This window comes from Callorhinus ursinus, unplaced genomic scaffold (genome assembly GCF_003265705.2).
Source record: "Callorhinus ursinus isolate GAN/ISIS: 27379988/994484 unplaced genomic scaffold, GSC_fseal_2.0 scaffold109, whole genome shotgun sequence".
NCBI lineage: Eukaryota > Metazoa > Chordata > Mammalia > Carnivora > Otariidae > Callorhinus > Callorhinus ursinus.
The window spans coordinates 1,372,406-1,386,320 of NW_027397171.1; the positions used below are offsets into that span (position 1 = coordinate 1,372,406).

Below are 13,915 nucleotides of genomic sequence, written 5' to 3' on the forward strand. Positions count from 1 at the left end.
AAAGAAAGAAAGAAAGAAAGAAAGAAAGAAAGAAAGAAAGAAAGAAAAAGGAAGAAAGAAAAGAAACTTGTAAACAGGGCTTCCATTAAATCCTCAAAGACAACTGCTAAAATGGTGCCCTGGTTGTTGCTAAATTGCAGACCTGGGTCGGAAAGGCTCAGCATCTGAGGGACTGTTTCCTACCTGCACAGACAGAATAACAAGTCTTACCTCAGGGGATATTTGCGGGGATTCGATGGAGGCCATGTTTGCAAACATATTTTGTAAATTGTAAAACCCCATGCCAACGTGAAACATAACAGATGATCCTAACACTAAGTGGAATATGATAAGTGCTGATGTGGGAATGCTGGGGTTTGGAGCCGACGGCCAGGAGCGACTTTGGCGCAAGAAGGTGGTTTTATTAAAGCACGGGACAGGACCCGTGGGCAGAAAGAGCTGCACCGGGGTCGTGAGGAGTGGCCCCTTACGTACTTTCTAGTTGGGAGGGGGTAGGGACAGCGCAGGCCTCCAAGGTATGTTGGAAACAAGGTTTCCAGGATCCTGAGGGGGCTAGCTACTGTTAGGAAAGTTCATTTATTACTGTTTAGTAAGAACTCAGTCATGCGACCCTTCAGATGTGTATCAGTGGGTCATCTGCTTGGGGGATGGTTGCTACCATACATTTTGGGCGGTAGAGGTAAAGGAAGTTTCCAAAGGAGTTTCTATGTATTAAAGTAGACTCACAGGACCCTGGGGTTAAGGTTGCCTTTTGCCCTCAGCAAAGTGTCCACATCCAGGCAGCTGAGCTCCCAGAGGAAGGTCACTCTGCCTGTTTCAAGGACTTGTCAAGGAAATTTAATTTTTTTCTTTTGTCTTTGTTTCCCACATCAAGTGCTAATTAAGTGGAAAACAATAAATGTGATACCCATCGGACTGATTAAAGACCTACATATATACCACTGAGCCTGGGCGCCTGGGTGGCTCAGTCGGTTAAGCATCTGCCTTCCGCTCAGGTCATGATCGCAGGGCCCTGGGATGGAGCCCTGCATTGGGCTCCTTGCTCAGCGGAGAGCCTGCTTCTCCCTCTGACTGATGCTCCCCCTGCTTGTCTCTCCCTGCCCCCTGTGTCAAATAAATAAATAAAATCTTTTAAAAAATAATAGCCCTGAGCCAGGTTGAACTGGGTGAGGGTAAGTGGCCAAGGAAGTGACCTCTACCTGCCATGGTCCTCCCCGCGCTCCCCTACCTCCAGCATTTTGGTCAAGGTGTGCAATCTCCCCTTTGCCTTCGTTTTCCTAAGATGCCGTGCGCCTGCGCCTCTCCTCTGGGGGCCCGTGGGTCTCGTTTTGGCTCTAGATGGTGGCAGTTAAAGGCTGTGAGTTTTAATCAGAGTTAATCCTCTTTTTTTCAAGAGCAAATTAAGATTGGGAATAAGGCAAGATCCCGGCACTAGGTGGGACTCGCGGTTGCTACTGGTAGGAGGGTGGGCTGGTGGGGGGCGGGGCTCTCTTCCTTCCTGGCTTCTCGGCTGTGAACTCTTGACCTTGGTGGGTCCGCAGCCTTAGCTGGGCCCCCGGGCAGGGGGAACGCGGTGGGCTCGAGGAACCCGGCCGGGAGAGTGCGGCTGCCCGGAGCCACCGGCGCTGAGCAGGTGGGCACTGGGCGCCCTGAGTCCCTGTCCTCAGTGCACTGTGGGTGAGTGGGGCAGCTGGGTGTTGAGCTTGCGGGGAAGGAGGCAAGTGCAGGGTGTTTGTCCCGCACTCCTCGAGCCTGAAGCGGCAGGCGGGGCATTGCACTCGTCATCTTGGAGAGGCTCCCAACCGCTGGGCCCTGGGGAAAACCTGGGTGTCAAGGGTGTGGCCCGGGGCACCCACTTCTCCGGCCATAATGGGGGCCCCTGGCTGGAGTTGATAAAGAGGGGATCCCAGAAGGGAAGTTTCAGCCGGTCGATGGGAGCACTGCAGCCGCATCCAGTGGGAGTTAATAGTTTTGTCTCCTTCCCGCCTGTGGAAGGCTTCACCCCGAAGCGACAAAAGGATCCGATCGCAGGGCTGGGCCTGGCTGGAAAGGGTCCTGGAGGGACTGAGTGGGAGCCGAGGGGCGGAGGGCGAGAGCCTGAGGGCCTTCCCCAGTTGGAGAGCCCGAGGCTCCAGCAGCTGCAGCCTGAGGTGCTGGCGGATCCCACAAAGTCTGGCAGGGGTGTTGGGGCTTTTGGTCCTTCTCAGAATTGCTGTGGGAAGGCGCTGACGGTGGTTTGGGGTCAGAGAGATTGGGTGCTGTGTGAGGACGGGAAGATGGCGACAGGTTCCCTCAGGGCATTTACATTCGGGAAGGGCGGGTCGCCAGGACCGCCGCCTCCTTCCCCTCTGAGGGGTGTGGGTGTAGAAAGTGCTCGGGCACGGTCAGGGGCCAGCCACAGCTGCCAGCAATTCCGACCCCACGGCCTTGCTCAGTCCCCAAACCAGACGTCGGGTTGAGGATACGGACAGGGCCTCTTCCCAGCACCCCCAGCAATGCTGTTTGGAGGACCAGCGGGGAACAGTACAGCCTCCTGGGTCCTCGGGCTGCCGGGTAGGGGACCGTCCCCACCTGACATCTCGTACGACGACTGTGCACAGTCCTGATGGGAAGGAAGGAGGGATAGAGAGACTGAACCTCAGCATGCACATCTGCCTCCCTTTCAGCAATCCAATTAACTCCATCGTCAAATGTCCTTTTTCTGGCTATTTTCAGTTTCACCACCAGTGCAGAAAAAGTGAAAGAAAAAAAAAGGTCAGTGGGTTTTTATGTCTTTGTTTAAGGGATTGCACCTCAAGAAGGAGAAGTGAAGTGAGAGGCTGCCCGCGGAGGAGGTGGGGGTTGGGCAGGAGCTCCCTGAGCGGCCGGCGTCCCCAGTGCGGGGCTCACCAGAGCCAAGTGTTTGCTGCTGGCTTGTTACCTGTTTAGTCTTTACGAGGATCTTTATGATTCCCTTACAAGGAGTGCATGTGAAAAACCCACAGAATCCCAGTTTTCGGTACTAGACGGGGTCTTAGAGAGTGTCTGCTTTCCCATTTTCTGGTGAGATGCTGTCAGAAGGGTGAGACTTGCACTAGGGGGTTTGAGACAGATCCAGGGCACACCCTGTGTGCAGAATTCTGCACGGTTGCCCGAGAGGGTGCTTGAGACACGGGCACCCTGTCCTCAGTGGTACGGTCTAGGCTTTGAACACTAACTCTGCTGTGGACGGAGCTTCTTAGCATCTCTGCACTTTAGATTCCTTGAAATACGGTTGGTAATTATGACCTTCCGGGGCTGCGCTGACACAGAGCTGGGCTTTGATAATTCTCGGTGTTCCCTGACCAGATACGGGACCTGTTGCTGCTCACTCCCCGTCTGGTGATGGGTTTTGTTTCTCTCTGACCTCAGGTTCAGAGAGGTGGGCACTGGCCAGGGGCTGAGGCAGGGCAGACAGGAGGCAGATGTCTTCGTAGCCCCCACACCGGCAGCAGAGCCCCGGTAACCAGTCCCTGAGCCCTGTAGCCTGGGCTTTGAGGGACCAGAGGTGTGACTGCAGAACAAAACCAGGAGGAGCAGGTACATTCGTCCCGGGAAGCCATGCCAAACCTCAGGGAGGCCTCCGCACAGCCTCTCCGTCTGCACAGTGACCAGGACACACAGAGCCCCAGGAAGGGGTCCAGTCAGCCCTGGGGCCCAGGCCAGGAGTGGACAAAGCCGGAAGCAGACACCGCGGAAGAGAAGCTGCTCCTGCAGGTGGATGAGGCAGTGCGGTGGGAAGCCGTGGAGAGAGAGTGCTGGTGGGAGGCATGGCTGGAGGTGAGCAGGCGGGACGCTCCCAGACCGGAGCTGTTTCATCTGTCCCCCTTCCGTGGTCAGATGGGGTTTCAGACGGTTCCAAGCTGAACAACCCCCCGGACCAGGGGCTGCCAGGCCTTTCTCAGCCCCCGCCTCCACCCTGCCCTGCAGCCCTCCATGGAGTGGCGGCCCTTCTTATGTTATTCAGGGCACACCAAGCCCCCCCTTGTCTTCCTTCCCTTTCTGTCGATTAACATTGCTGGCTCTGTGCCTGTCGGTTCCTATTTCTCCCCTCCTTCCATGGTTTTATTTTTCTCTCGGGTTTCTAAACCTTGTGCTTGGATGACTCCCTGAGTGTCTCCTGCTTTTCCAGAAGCCAGTCACCTTTGACGATGTGGCCGTGAATTTCACGCAGGAAGAGTGGGTGTGTCTAGACGCCAGTCAGAGGGTCCTGTACCAAAATGTCATGTCTGAGACATTCAGAAACCTGATGTCTGTGGGTAAGAGGCAAGGGTTCCCTCAGCACGCCCCCTGCCCGGGACCCCGCCCAGGACCCTGGGACACCTGGCTTCCCTGAGTAGGTAGATTAGCTCACAGCTTGCTTTACTGACCCTATACCCTCTATACCTTCCAGGTGTGAAAGATCTAGGTCACTAAGCTCAGGGTAAAAGGACAAGAAATGAAAGCCTGCACGAAGGCAAAGATAATCCTTGGAACATGATGATAATTTGAAAATGTACCTATTCAAATGTACCAGTATTTACGGAATTGCTCCTATTATGTGCCAGGAACTTCGTTAGGAGGGTCTCCTCCCTGCACCTAAGTGTCCCAGATTAAGTTCTTAAACCAAGGGTACAGAAGAAGGTAGCCTTGTCCTCCCTGGGTATGAAGGGGCCAAGCCTTGGACCTCAACTCTCTCTCTCCTTCCCAGCCCCAGTCAGAATCTTTCTGTCTAACCCAGATCTGATCATCGAGCTTGAACAAGAGGAAAAACAGTGGAGAGCAGAGCTCCAGCTCCATCCCCCAAATGGAGAAGGCCTCCCTTCAGGTAAGCATGGCAGAGGAGGGCGGCAGGCAGGGGCCCAGGCCATGCCCTGGGAGGGTGGAAGCCTGCCTCCGAGCACCAGGGCCGGGCACGTCCGATTCCAGCCTGCATCCTTCTCACCTGGCCCCCCTTGGAGCTGCAAGAGGGCTCGAGACCATGTGCTTACATCCCTTCCAGGAGAACAGGAAGGGACAGGAGCTTGTGCTGAGCCCAGGTAGAGACTCAGGTCTGAGGTAGAAAGGAAGGAGAGATATTTCAGGCCGGGCTGACCAGGGGTGCTGGTGTGCACTTCCCATTCTAGCTGGATGATTAACGGCGCCGCCTTTCACTTAGGTGTCCGCGTTTGTACGACCTAAGAGGTCACCTGCAGGGGTCGTGGGAGCGTGAGATATTGAAAATGAGAGGAAATGGAGTTCGAGAAATGTGGGTATAGGCTAAAGTTCTGACCTCCGCTCTTGTTGAAAGATTCCACTTTAAGTGTTGATTCACTTTTAATTTGGAAACCCAGAGGTCCGTTCTGCCTGTAGCCTGTGAGGTCCAAGAGTGAGAGAGAGCGTGTCCAGTGGGCGCCTGAGGGAGCTGGGGGGCCGGGGCCTGAAGGGGAGCTGGCGCTGGGTTCTCGTGGGCAGTCCTGTGTCCCTCCTCCTCCTCCCCGGCAGGCGGCAGGAAGAAGGCACTTCAGGCTGGGAGGCTGCAAGACCACAAGGGGTCCCTTGCCTGTGGAGGGGCGGGCCCAGCCTCTGCTGCCGCGGGGGCCACGCACAGGGCCCCCGCGCTGCCCGCATCCCAGGCCGGGCCACCCTTCCTGTGCTACCTGTGTGGACGGAGTTTCAGCAAGCGCTCCAACCTGCACAGTCACCAGTTTGTACACAGTCCCCACACGGTGAACAGCTGCGGCCAGTGTGGGAAGTGCTTCCGAAACCCCAGGGACCTCAGCTACCACAGGCGCACACATCTCGGGGAGAGGCCTTTCTGCTGCCCGCTCTGTGACAAGACCTACTGTGACGCGTCGGGGCTGAGCCGTCACCGCCGTGTCCATCTGGGTTACCGGCCCCATTCCTGCCCCTGCTGTGGGAAGGGCTTCCGGGACCGGTCCGAGCTCAAACGCCACCAGAAGACACACCAAAACCAGGAGCTGGTGGCCAGAGACCAGAAGCACATTGGGAGGATTCCAGGTACTGGATCTCAGGAGCGCACTGACAGGAGCCAGCGGTCCAGCCAGGGGCTTGTGGCTGTGACCCACGCCCTGGTGGCCAGGACCCGAGAACCCACCACTGGAACCAAGGGTCCTGTGGCTGAGGGCCAGCCACCTATCGACAGGAAGCAGGTGGTCCCTGTGAGACGGTGGGCATCAGCCAGTGCAGCCCCGGGGCCTGGGACCAGGACACAGACACCCAACACGAGAGCCCCCTCCCTGGACACCAGGCCCCACTGTCCCCCAGCAAAGCCCTCAAGACTCAAGGTCTTCTCTTGCCCCCATTGCCCTTTGACCTTCAGCAAGAAAGCCTGTCTCTCTAGCCATCAGAAGGCCCACCTCTTGGAGCAGCCCAGCGGCTGCTTCCGCTGTGGCAAGTCCTTTAGTTCATTGTCGGGGCTGGCCAAACACCAGCAGATGCACTGGAGGCAGAAGATCTACCGTTGCCCCGTGTGTGATGTCTGCTTTGGGGACAAGGAGGGCCTCATGGGTCACTGGGGGGGCTCCAAAAGCAAGGACCTGTGTCTGGGCAACCTGCAGGCGTGCTGGGCCATCCTGGGCCAATGGCTCGGCTTCTTTCACCATGCCCCCCCTTTGTCAGGGAAGGACGTGGATCTGCCCCAGGATCCAGGCTCCCAGGAGAGGGCAGGGAGGGCGGGGAGAAGGCACCGGAGGGGGGAGAGCAAAGGAGGCCACAATACACAAAGAAGCGGCCTTTCTGACTGAGGTCTTCTTCGGCTTGCTTTTCCTACGGCCTGGCCTGCAGGCTCGGGGGACCGGATGGACCTGCAGGCTCGGGGGACCGGATGGACCTGCAGGCTCGGGGAAGAGAGGGGAGGGGTGGTGAGGGAAATGCCGAAGGACAGGCATGAGAAGTGGCACACGGAAACTCGTATTGTTATTAATTAGCACCTGCCTTGTTTCTTTGTGTCTGGTAGACCATCAAGTAGTAATTGCTGAAGAAATCAGTGGCTGCTCCGATAGGGGATAACACGAGAGGAGGGAAGGGCTCTGGGGGACCCGTCCCTGCAGGAGGTGGAGGCCAGTGTGACGCACGCTCCGCTGCCCTCGCCGCTCCGCAGGGCCAGATGGTGCTCCAGCCCGTGGCCTCACCTGCAGCTCACTCAGGGCCAAGGGTTCGCACTCCCCCTGCTCCTTCCCTTCAACGCTCCCCGCCTCTCCGCTCTGCCCCCCAGGATGGACTGCATCGAAGAGGCGAATTCACAACAGGGAGGCTGCTGGTCTCAGTCCTGCCTCTGTCACTGTCCAGCACAGGTGTCTCGTCAGAGAGAGGGACACCTGCCTGGCCACGGCCAGAGGCGGCTTCCAGATGGAGCGAGGAGAGAGGACAGATGTGGGTAGCCAAACAGGGAAAAGGAAAGGTAGATGACGAAGAGGACTCGGTCCCATTTGGAATCCAGAGCATTCCTGGAAATGCAGATTGGATGTCCTGGTGGTGAGGAGGCCAGTGAGGGCACACCGCGGGGGATGCCACACCCTGAGGGTCGGTGCTTGGACCAACCAGGCTGTCCTCCACCTTTGCCAAGATGCAGCATCACTCAGAAGGGGTTTCCTAGAGGGAGGAGAAAATAACCTGAAAAATCTGTCAGTACCAAGCCATTAATCCAGGGAGAGGAAAGGCCCACCGGGGGTCCCCTTGCCTCTGCTGCACCTGCCTCAGCAGCTGGTGTTGGAGGTGAGGCCCAGGGCAGCTGCTGGAGGGTTGGGAAGGGACCCCAGCAGAGCACGTTGGAGTGCCCTCTGCCTCCGGGGCCAGGCTCTCTCCAGCTGGACAGCTGCAGCCCCGTCCCCGCCCCCACCCCCCAGGGCTTCTGGTCTCTCCCCTGCCCCGCCTCTTCCTGCCTTCCTAGGGAGAAGAAAACTTACTTAGCTCTTCAAGAAATTGCCCTGGAAAGAAGAAAGCAAGCCGTGACTGGTGGAAGATGACTGGTCCCCTCCCCAGGCATGCCCCCCTTCCCTCCCCCAGCCCCAGGGAGCTCAGCAAGCGGTTCCCCTCCCCGGAGTTGGCCTTGGGGACGGAGGAGGAAGGCCGCCTTGGTGCTCTGGATCTCGGCCCCCCACCGAGAGGCCCTGCCTGCTGCCCCCACTGCACCTGCAAGTCTTCCATGCAGCCATTCATAGCAGATGACCAAGGCGAGCAGGGGTCCGAGCACTGGCACCAGCACAAACAGGGTTATCTTCCAGCAGGGCACCCTCAGGAAGTGGGGGTCTGAGCCATGGCCACAGAGCAAACAGGATTAGCCGGTGTCCCCCACCCCTACCGCCCTTCTCCATGTATTGTTGAGCCTAACCTGTGGTCCAAGAACACCAGGCTCTTGTGCAGAGTTCAGGGAGCTGTTGAACTCAGATGAGAAAGGCCCTGCATCCTTATTTCACCAACCTTTAACTGAATTTAGCATTTCTTCCATAAAAAATGGAGGCCACAAACCAGTCATCAGCAGTCCTGTGACTTTATCACCAAAGAAACCACAGATACTTTATTCCCACTGGAGTTATTGCTGAAATCTCAAAATGCTTGTCAATAGTTTGGCAAAGTTATTGGACCTGCTGCTACATTGTTAGTGTGTTTTTGTTATTTAAAGAAACATTTGTTACTATATTACAAATGGGTTTATATTTTGATACCTGTATTTCAACTCAATGGTTTTCTCTGCAATCGTCCTGTAAACGTTTTCTGTGATTGTTTTAAAAACCTTATTCTGGGAAAGGGTCCATTAGGCTTCACCAGAATGTCGAGGAGACTCATGGTACAGAAAGAGGTAACACCTTTGCTACTTGAATCCTACAAAACCAAGACCGTGTTCCTCCCTTCTTGGGTTGCAGAGACTGTGTGTGCATGGTCTGCATGCTGATGTGGTGTCCTAGACACTCGGAGGGAGTGCTCCTCGTTCGGGAAGGGACCGTCTGTGCTCTGCCTTAAGGCATTTTAAATGTGCAACATCCATCCCACAAGGATGTGGGTGGCCCTCTGTTGCAGGCATGGTCCTTAGGCACGGGGGAATCTGCAGCGAACAAAAACGACAGGGAGTGTAGTGTTGAAGGGCCAACGTTGTAAAGGGGCCTGGTGTCTCCTCCAGGAAGCCTTCCCCGATCAGTCCTGTAGAGTCACTTGTTCTGTGCTCTTGACGCGTCAGGACTTAGTTCTCCAGTCAATTCATTTCACGTCCCCAACTAGACACCAGGCGTGCATGGGATGCTCTGTGTACCTCCCCTCCGTTAACGTCTGTACAGGGAAACCTTGTGCTTGCTACAGCAGGAGTTAGCCCGTGGGGCTGCTGGTACAGTGCCCGGCACGGAGCAGTGGCACAGGGTACTTGCTACCGTCATCTCACCCGTGACTTCTTCAAGGGAAAGGAAGAAGCAGGAGACCAGCCCTGAGCAAGGGTTCTTACTCCCCTGGTGACCGGGTCCCACAGACACCACGCTGACCAGGGAGGACCAGGTCCTGGCACTTACCAAACGTCCGGTGCAGGTTCTCTGAAAGGGAACACACAGGAAGGGACTCAGGGGGGCACTCGGGGGGTGTCCCGCCCCCCCCCCCCCCCGGAGCCTCTGTGATTGAATCACTTAAAACTCTAGTGAGTGACACTGCGGAGGAAAGGGAACTGCTGCACTCTACCCCGGCTGGTGGCAGAGAAAGCAGTCTCGCTACAATCCATGCGTGGCTGCCGGGGTCTGAAATACTAGTGAGGTCCTGTCTGAAGCAAGCACAGGGTGCGGGACAGAGGCAGAGATGGTCAAAGAAAATGACCACGGCAGTGATGCCGAAGGACAGAGGGAGGGTGACGAAAACTCACCTATCTCTGCTCGAAGTTTTCCTAAAACAGAAAAAGGCAACACTGTTAGTTCCAGCCCTGGCATGAGGTGGGGCCCCTCCCACACCCCGCGCCGGGGCCTCGGCGCAGGCGGCTTCTCTGCCGCCCAGGACTGCCCGCAGGGGGTGGATGGGAGAGCCCGGGTTCGCAGCTCTCTCCCCGGCCGGGGGCGGCATGAAATACTGGAGTCCAGTGCGGGGACAGCAACGGCCCCAAACAGCCTCAGGTGCCCTCACCTCCCGTAGCGGCTCTTCGCCTTGGGCTCGCAGGTCTTTGTCGTCGACCCCCCCCGCCCCCCACTGGGCTGTCACTTTGAAAATCTAAAGCCACTAACGTCCGAATGCAGAAGGAGACAGGCTCCCAAGTAGACGCTGCATCACAATATCCCTTCCCAGACGGGAGGGAGGCAGGTCCGCCCGCAAGACAAGGTCCATCAGCCCTACGCTGGATTCAAACCTGGGCGGCCAGACACCATCACACGTCCCTTCTGCTCAGCCGTGGGAACTGACAGCCTTTTTCACGTGGGGGGAGAAGGGCACCGAGTACCCGGGATGAGTTCAAGGGAAGAGAGAGGACCCACCCTTACGGCCTTGCACACCCCAGCCCTCCCTGCAGCTTTATGCTCTCAGGACCCGGCGGGGGGGAGAAGAATCCCAGGGCCCGTGAGATTTGGCTCAGGGAGAAGGTGCAGGGTGGATGCTCTGGGCACAGAAGAGGAGCTTCACTGATAGCTAAGGCCGGGTCCTCCGTGTTGAGCGGAAAACAAGAAGGAAACAGGTTTCCAATGCTGACGATGCGGTGGGGACTTTTGCTCAGGGTCGTTATTTTAAACCTCCGGTAGGCGTCGACCTGTCGGACTCGGAGGCTCACTCTCCCTCGGCACGAAGCTGCCAGGTGTGGTCCAGAGACCACGGGGGTCAGGCCCATGCCCTGCCACTGACAGTGTGTCGCTCCCATAACTGCTGAACCACCCCAGGCCTCGGGTGCCTCCTCTGTAAAATGGGGCTGTTGGAGGTCGGCCCTACCTCACAGGGAAATGCAAGCAGCCGTTACAGAAATGGAAGCATTTGGTAAGACGTCAGATTGTCATTCTGCAGTTTTGAACCCAGAAGTCACTCAAAATTAAACATTAGGCAACAAGCTCCCAGAGGCCAGGGTATTTCAGGGAAGGGGCCCAGCAGCCTGTACCTCTCAGTCTGTGCTGCAGGCAGAGGTAGACGAGGCCCACGGTGATCTGCAGAAGCAGCACAGGGAGGGCCGCGATGAGAACCAGCACTCCGGGGCTGATCCAGTAGAAGGGGTCTGAAAGGCAGAGCGGGTCGGATCTCTCCGCGCGGGGCCTGGGGCTGCACCGACTGGAAGAGGGCACAGCTTGAAGGAAAAGTGGGTCTGTTTCTGGGAAGGGCTCGCGGGTTTCCAGGCTCCATGTGAGGCCCGTCTTCCAGAGCTTTGGGAACCAGCCAAGAGACTTAGATCTGCTGCTCCCGGGGCACGGGGAAGGGCTGCCCGGGCAGGGTGACAAGACTGGACGAGGGAGGCCAGTGCACAGCCCACGGTCGCGAGGAGAGCACAGCACGGCCTGAGCCTGAACAAGGACGGGATGGGGTTAGGGAGGCAGGTCTGTGGAGTTAGAGGGGAAACCATGCAGTTATTTTTAGTAATCTTTGAACTGAAATTTAGCATTTCTTTCCATTAGCACGTCTGTGGGCAACAGTACCATGAGCAGAACCGTGACTTCGTCATCAGTAAAACCACAGAAATTTTCATATCGCATTAGAGTTGTCACAAAAACCTCAAAATATCACTTACGTTCATCACTAAGTATCAGGGCCACTCCATATCTTGTAACATCTTGATAGCTGTGTTTCAGTAAAATGTGTTTTATTTAAGGCATTTAAAACATCCATCTGGGGATCCTGGGTGGCTCAGTCGGTTAAGCGACTGCCTTCGGCTCAGGTCATGATCCCAGGGTCCTGGGATGGAGCCTCCATATGGGCTCCCTGCTCAGTGGGGAGCCTGCTTCTCCCTCAGACCCTCCCCCCTCTCATGCTCTCTCTCTTTCTCTATCTCATTCTCTCTCTCAAATAAATAAATAAATAAAATCTTTAAAAAAAATAAAATAAAAAATAAAACATCCATCTGGGAAGGGTAAAAAAAAAAAAAAAAGGGCGGGGGAGGCGCGGCTGGCTCCATCAGTAGAGCACGCGACTCTCGATCTTGGGGTTGAGAGTTCGAGCCCCACACTGGGCACAGAATTTACTTAAAAAAAAAGAAAGCAGAAGGATCCGTCGACTTCACCAGTCCAGTTAAGAACCCCTCTCGTGGAGGTTCTGAGACAGTGGGGTACATAGGTTTTGATGACTGAGGGGATGTGGAGTGGCACCACTGACGGGGGTGGCCTTCGGCTCTGGCTCCCACCTAGAACTTGCCATTCTAGAACCTTGTTCGTCAGCGCCCCAGAGCTCTGCCTGTCTAACCTCAGTGTGCCCGGCTGGACTCGGCCCTTGTTCTCTCCTCTCGTGGGGCGAGAGATGACAATGGCCGTCAAGGGCAGGGACTAACTGACAGCAAGCAACTGGTCCGGGAGGGTTTCTTAGGTACAAACAAAATCCTTCAAGCTGCAGATTAAGGATCCTGTCTATTATATTCCCCAGAAGAAAATGTAGCCAATTCTACTTTCCAAGTTCTTATCAGAAATTCCCTGCAGTTGGGAGGCCTGGGGGGGCTCGGTTGGTGAAGCGTCTGCCTTCCGCTCAGGTCATGATCCCGGGGTCCAGGGATTGAGTCCCGCATCAGGCTCCCCGCTTAGTAGGGAGCTTGCTTCTCCCTCTGCGTGTGCTCTCTCTCTCTGACAAATAAATAAATAAAATCTTAAAAAAAAAAAGTTCCCTGCAGCAATGTGATTTAGCAGGTATAGACTTCCATTTTTTGCACACTTTTATACCTTCACAAAGTACTAGAATCACAAAAAACAGAAAAGAAGGAGCCATTAGGGGCCTTCTGATGGAATAGGAGTATACAGCATCACCTATGAATGCTTGGAAAAATAAATTAAACCTGAATCTGATTGTATACTTCTCTCTCCGTTTACAAGAAATACAAGTATGGGGCACCGTGCTGAACAGAATGGGAATGAAATCAGCAAAGTCTAGGCCATGGGAAACTCCACAGGGCAAACACCAAGGTGTGGATCTTGCGTAGATTTGACTCAGACTAAACAACTGTAAAAATATATTTGTGAAACAATCAGGGGAATTTGAACACAGAGAGGATATTGAGGACATTAAGGCATTTTTGTTAATTTTAAAAGATAGGATAACAGTATTGTGGTTATGTTTGGGTTTTTTTTTTTTAAGAGTTCTTACATTGTGAGCGATACATTCTTCTTTGTTTTCCAAGCAAACTCGACCCCCAGTGGGGGGCTGGAAGTCATGACCTTGAGATCAACAGTCACGTGCTCCACGGACTGAGCCAGCCAGGTGCCCCTGAGTGACACATTCTTGCGCATTTAGCGAGGGAATGATAATAGGACCTAGGATTTGCCCCAGTAATTCAGTGGGGGAGGGTGGAGATGAGCGGGTCAGGTGACGGGTCAGGTGAAGCAGGCTGTCCATCAGTCGTTTGTCCGTCCGCCTGGGTGATTGCTGCAGAAAGGTGGTGGGTCCCTGGAGGTGGTGGGTCCCTGGAGGCTCATTGTAATAGTCTCTCTGCTTCTGTGATGGTTTTAAGTTTCGTAATGAAGTGTTTAAAGAAAGGATTAGAGACAACAGGTAGTAAAATCACAAAAATGCAAGAAAAAAATAAAGTTGGAAAGAAAGATAAAAGACTCTTCAGAGAAGAAGGGGAGGTATTTATCTGCTATAACACAGTCACTGCATTTCAGTTCTCGATTCGGCTGAGATTCCTGCTCCCCAGGCGAGGTGGGCGGTCCCTGTTTACTTGTAAAACACTCTTTTTTTTAGACTCTCAGGCATGCAGACTCTGAGATGGGAGGAAAGGGGTAGGAATGTTGAAAATCTACTCAAAGAAAAACATCGTCCCCCGAGGCAGTTTCTTTTCTTT

General features: G+C 55.1%; 2 protein-coding genes across 10 annotated transcripts in view; one reads left to right on the top strand and one right to left on the bottom strand.

Moving 5' to 3' along the window:
- The first annotated feature begins 1,503 nt into the window (after nt 1–1,503).
- On the top strand, nt 1,504–6,811 carry ZFP57 (ZFP57 zinc finger protein). 4 transcript variants are annotated; one of them, XM_073889550.1, is made up of 6 exons: nt 1,504–1,633; nt 2,667–2,758; nt 3,397–3,798; nt 4,151–4,277; nt 4,709–4,825; nt 5,482–6,811. In XM_073889550.1, the coding sequence occupies exons 3-6, from the start codon at nt 3,580–3,582 to the stop codon at nt 6,741–6,743; spliced, it is 1,725 nt and encodes a 574-aa protein (XP_073745651.1). In that variant the 5' UTR covers nt 1,504–1,633; nt 2,667–2,758; nt 3,397–3,579; the 3' UTR covers nt 6,744–6,811. The 4 variants fall into 4 exon arrangements, with proteins under 4 accessions (XP_073745651.1, XP_025714337.1, XP_025714339.1 ...); XM_025858552.2 differs by having other exon boundaries at nt 1,504–1,677; nt 2,667–3,798; XM_025858554.2 differs by having other exon boundaries at nt 2,667–3,798; nt 4,739–4,825.
- A 249-nt stretch (nt 6,812–7,060) lies between these two features.
- MOG (myelin oligodendrocyte glycoprotein) overlaps nt 7,061–13,915 on the bottom strand; it is a 9,314-nt gene continuing 2,459 nt past the window's right edge. The window contains exons 3-8 of one of the 6 annotated variants that reach the window (XM_025858556.2): nt 11,042–11,155; nt 9,836–9,856; nt 9,495–9,515; nt 8,131–8,247; nt 7,905–7,925; nt 7,438–7,590 (exon numbers count right to left, since the gene is read on the bottom strand). In XM_025858556.2, the coding sequence (XP_025714341.2) occupies nt 7,577–7,590; nt 7,905–7,925; nt 8,131–8,247; nt 9,495–9,515; nt 9,836–9,856; nt 11,042–11,155 (308 nt within the window). In that variant the 3' untranslated portion in view covers nt 7,438–7,576. Of the gene's footprint in view, nt 7,591–7,904; nt 7,926–8,130; nt 8,248–8,715; nt 9,041–9,494; nt 9,516–9,835; nt 9,857–11,041; nt 11,156–13,915 lie in introns of those variants that run through there. The other 5 variants (XM_073889553.1, XM_073889554.1, XM_073889551.1 and 2 more) reach the window with 5 other exon arrangements.

What these genes read in the sequence shown, in the direction of transcription:
- ZFP57 (XM_025858552.2), top strand. Translation starts at nt 3,580, where the DNA reads ATGCCAAACCTCAGGGAGGCCTCCGCACAGCCTCTCCGTCTGCACAGT. An exon ending in GGTGGGAGGCATGGCTGGAG is followed by an intron (nt 3,799 to 4,150) that starts GTGAGCAGGCGG and finishes CTGCTTTTCCAG; the next exon opens with AAGCCAGTCACCTTTGACGA. An exon ending in CAGAAACCTGATGTCTGTGG is followed by an intron (nt 4,278 to 4,708) that starts GTAAGAGGCAAG and finishes TCTCCTTCCCAG; the next exon opens with CCCCAGTCAGAATCTTTCTG.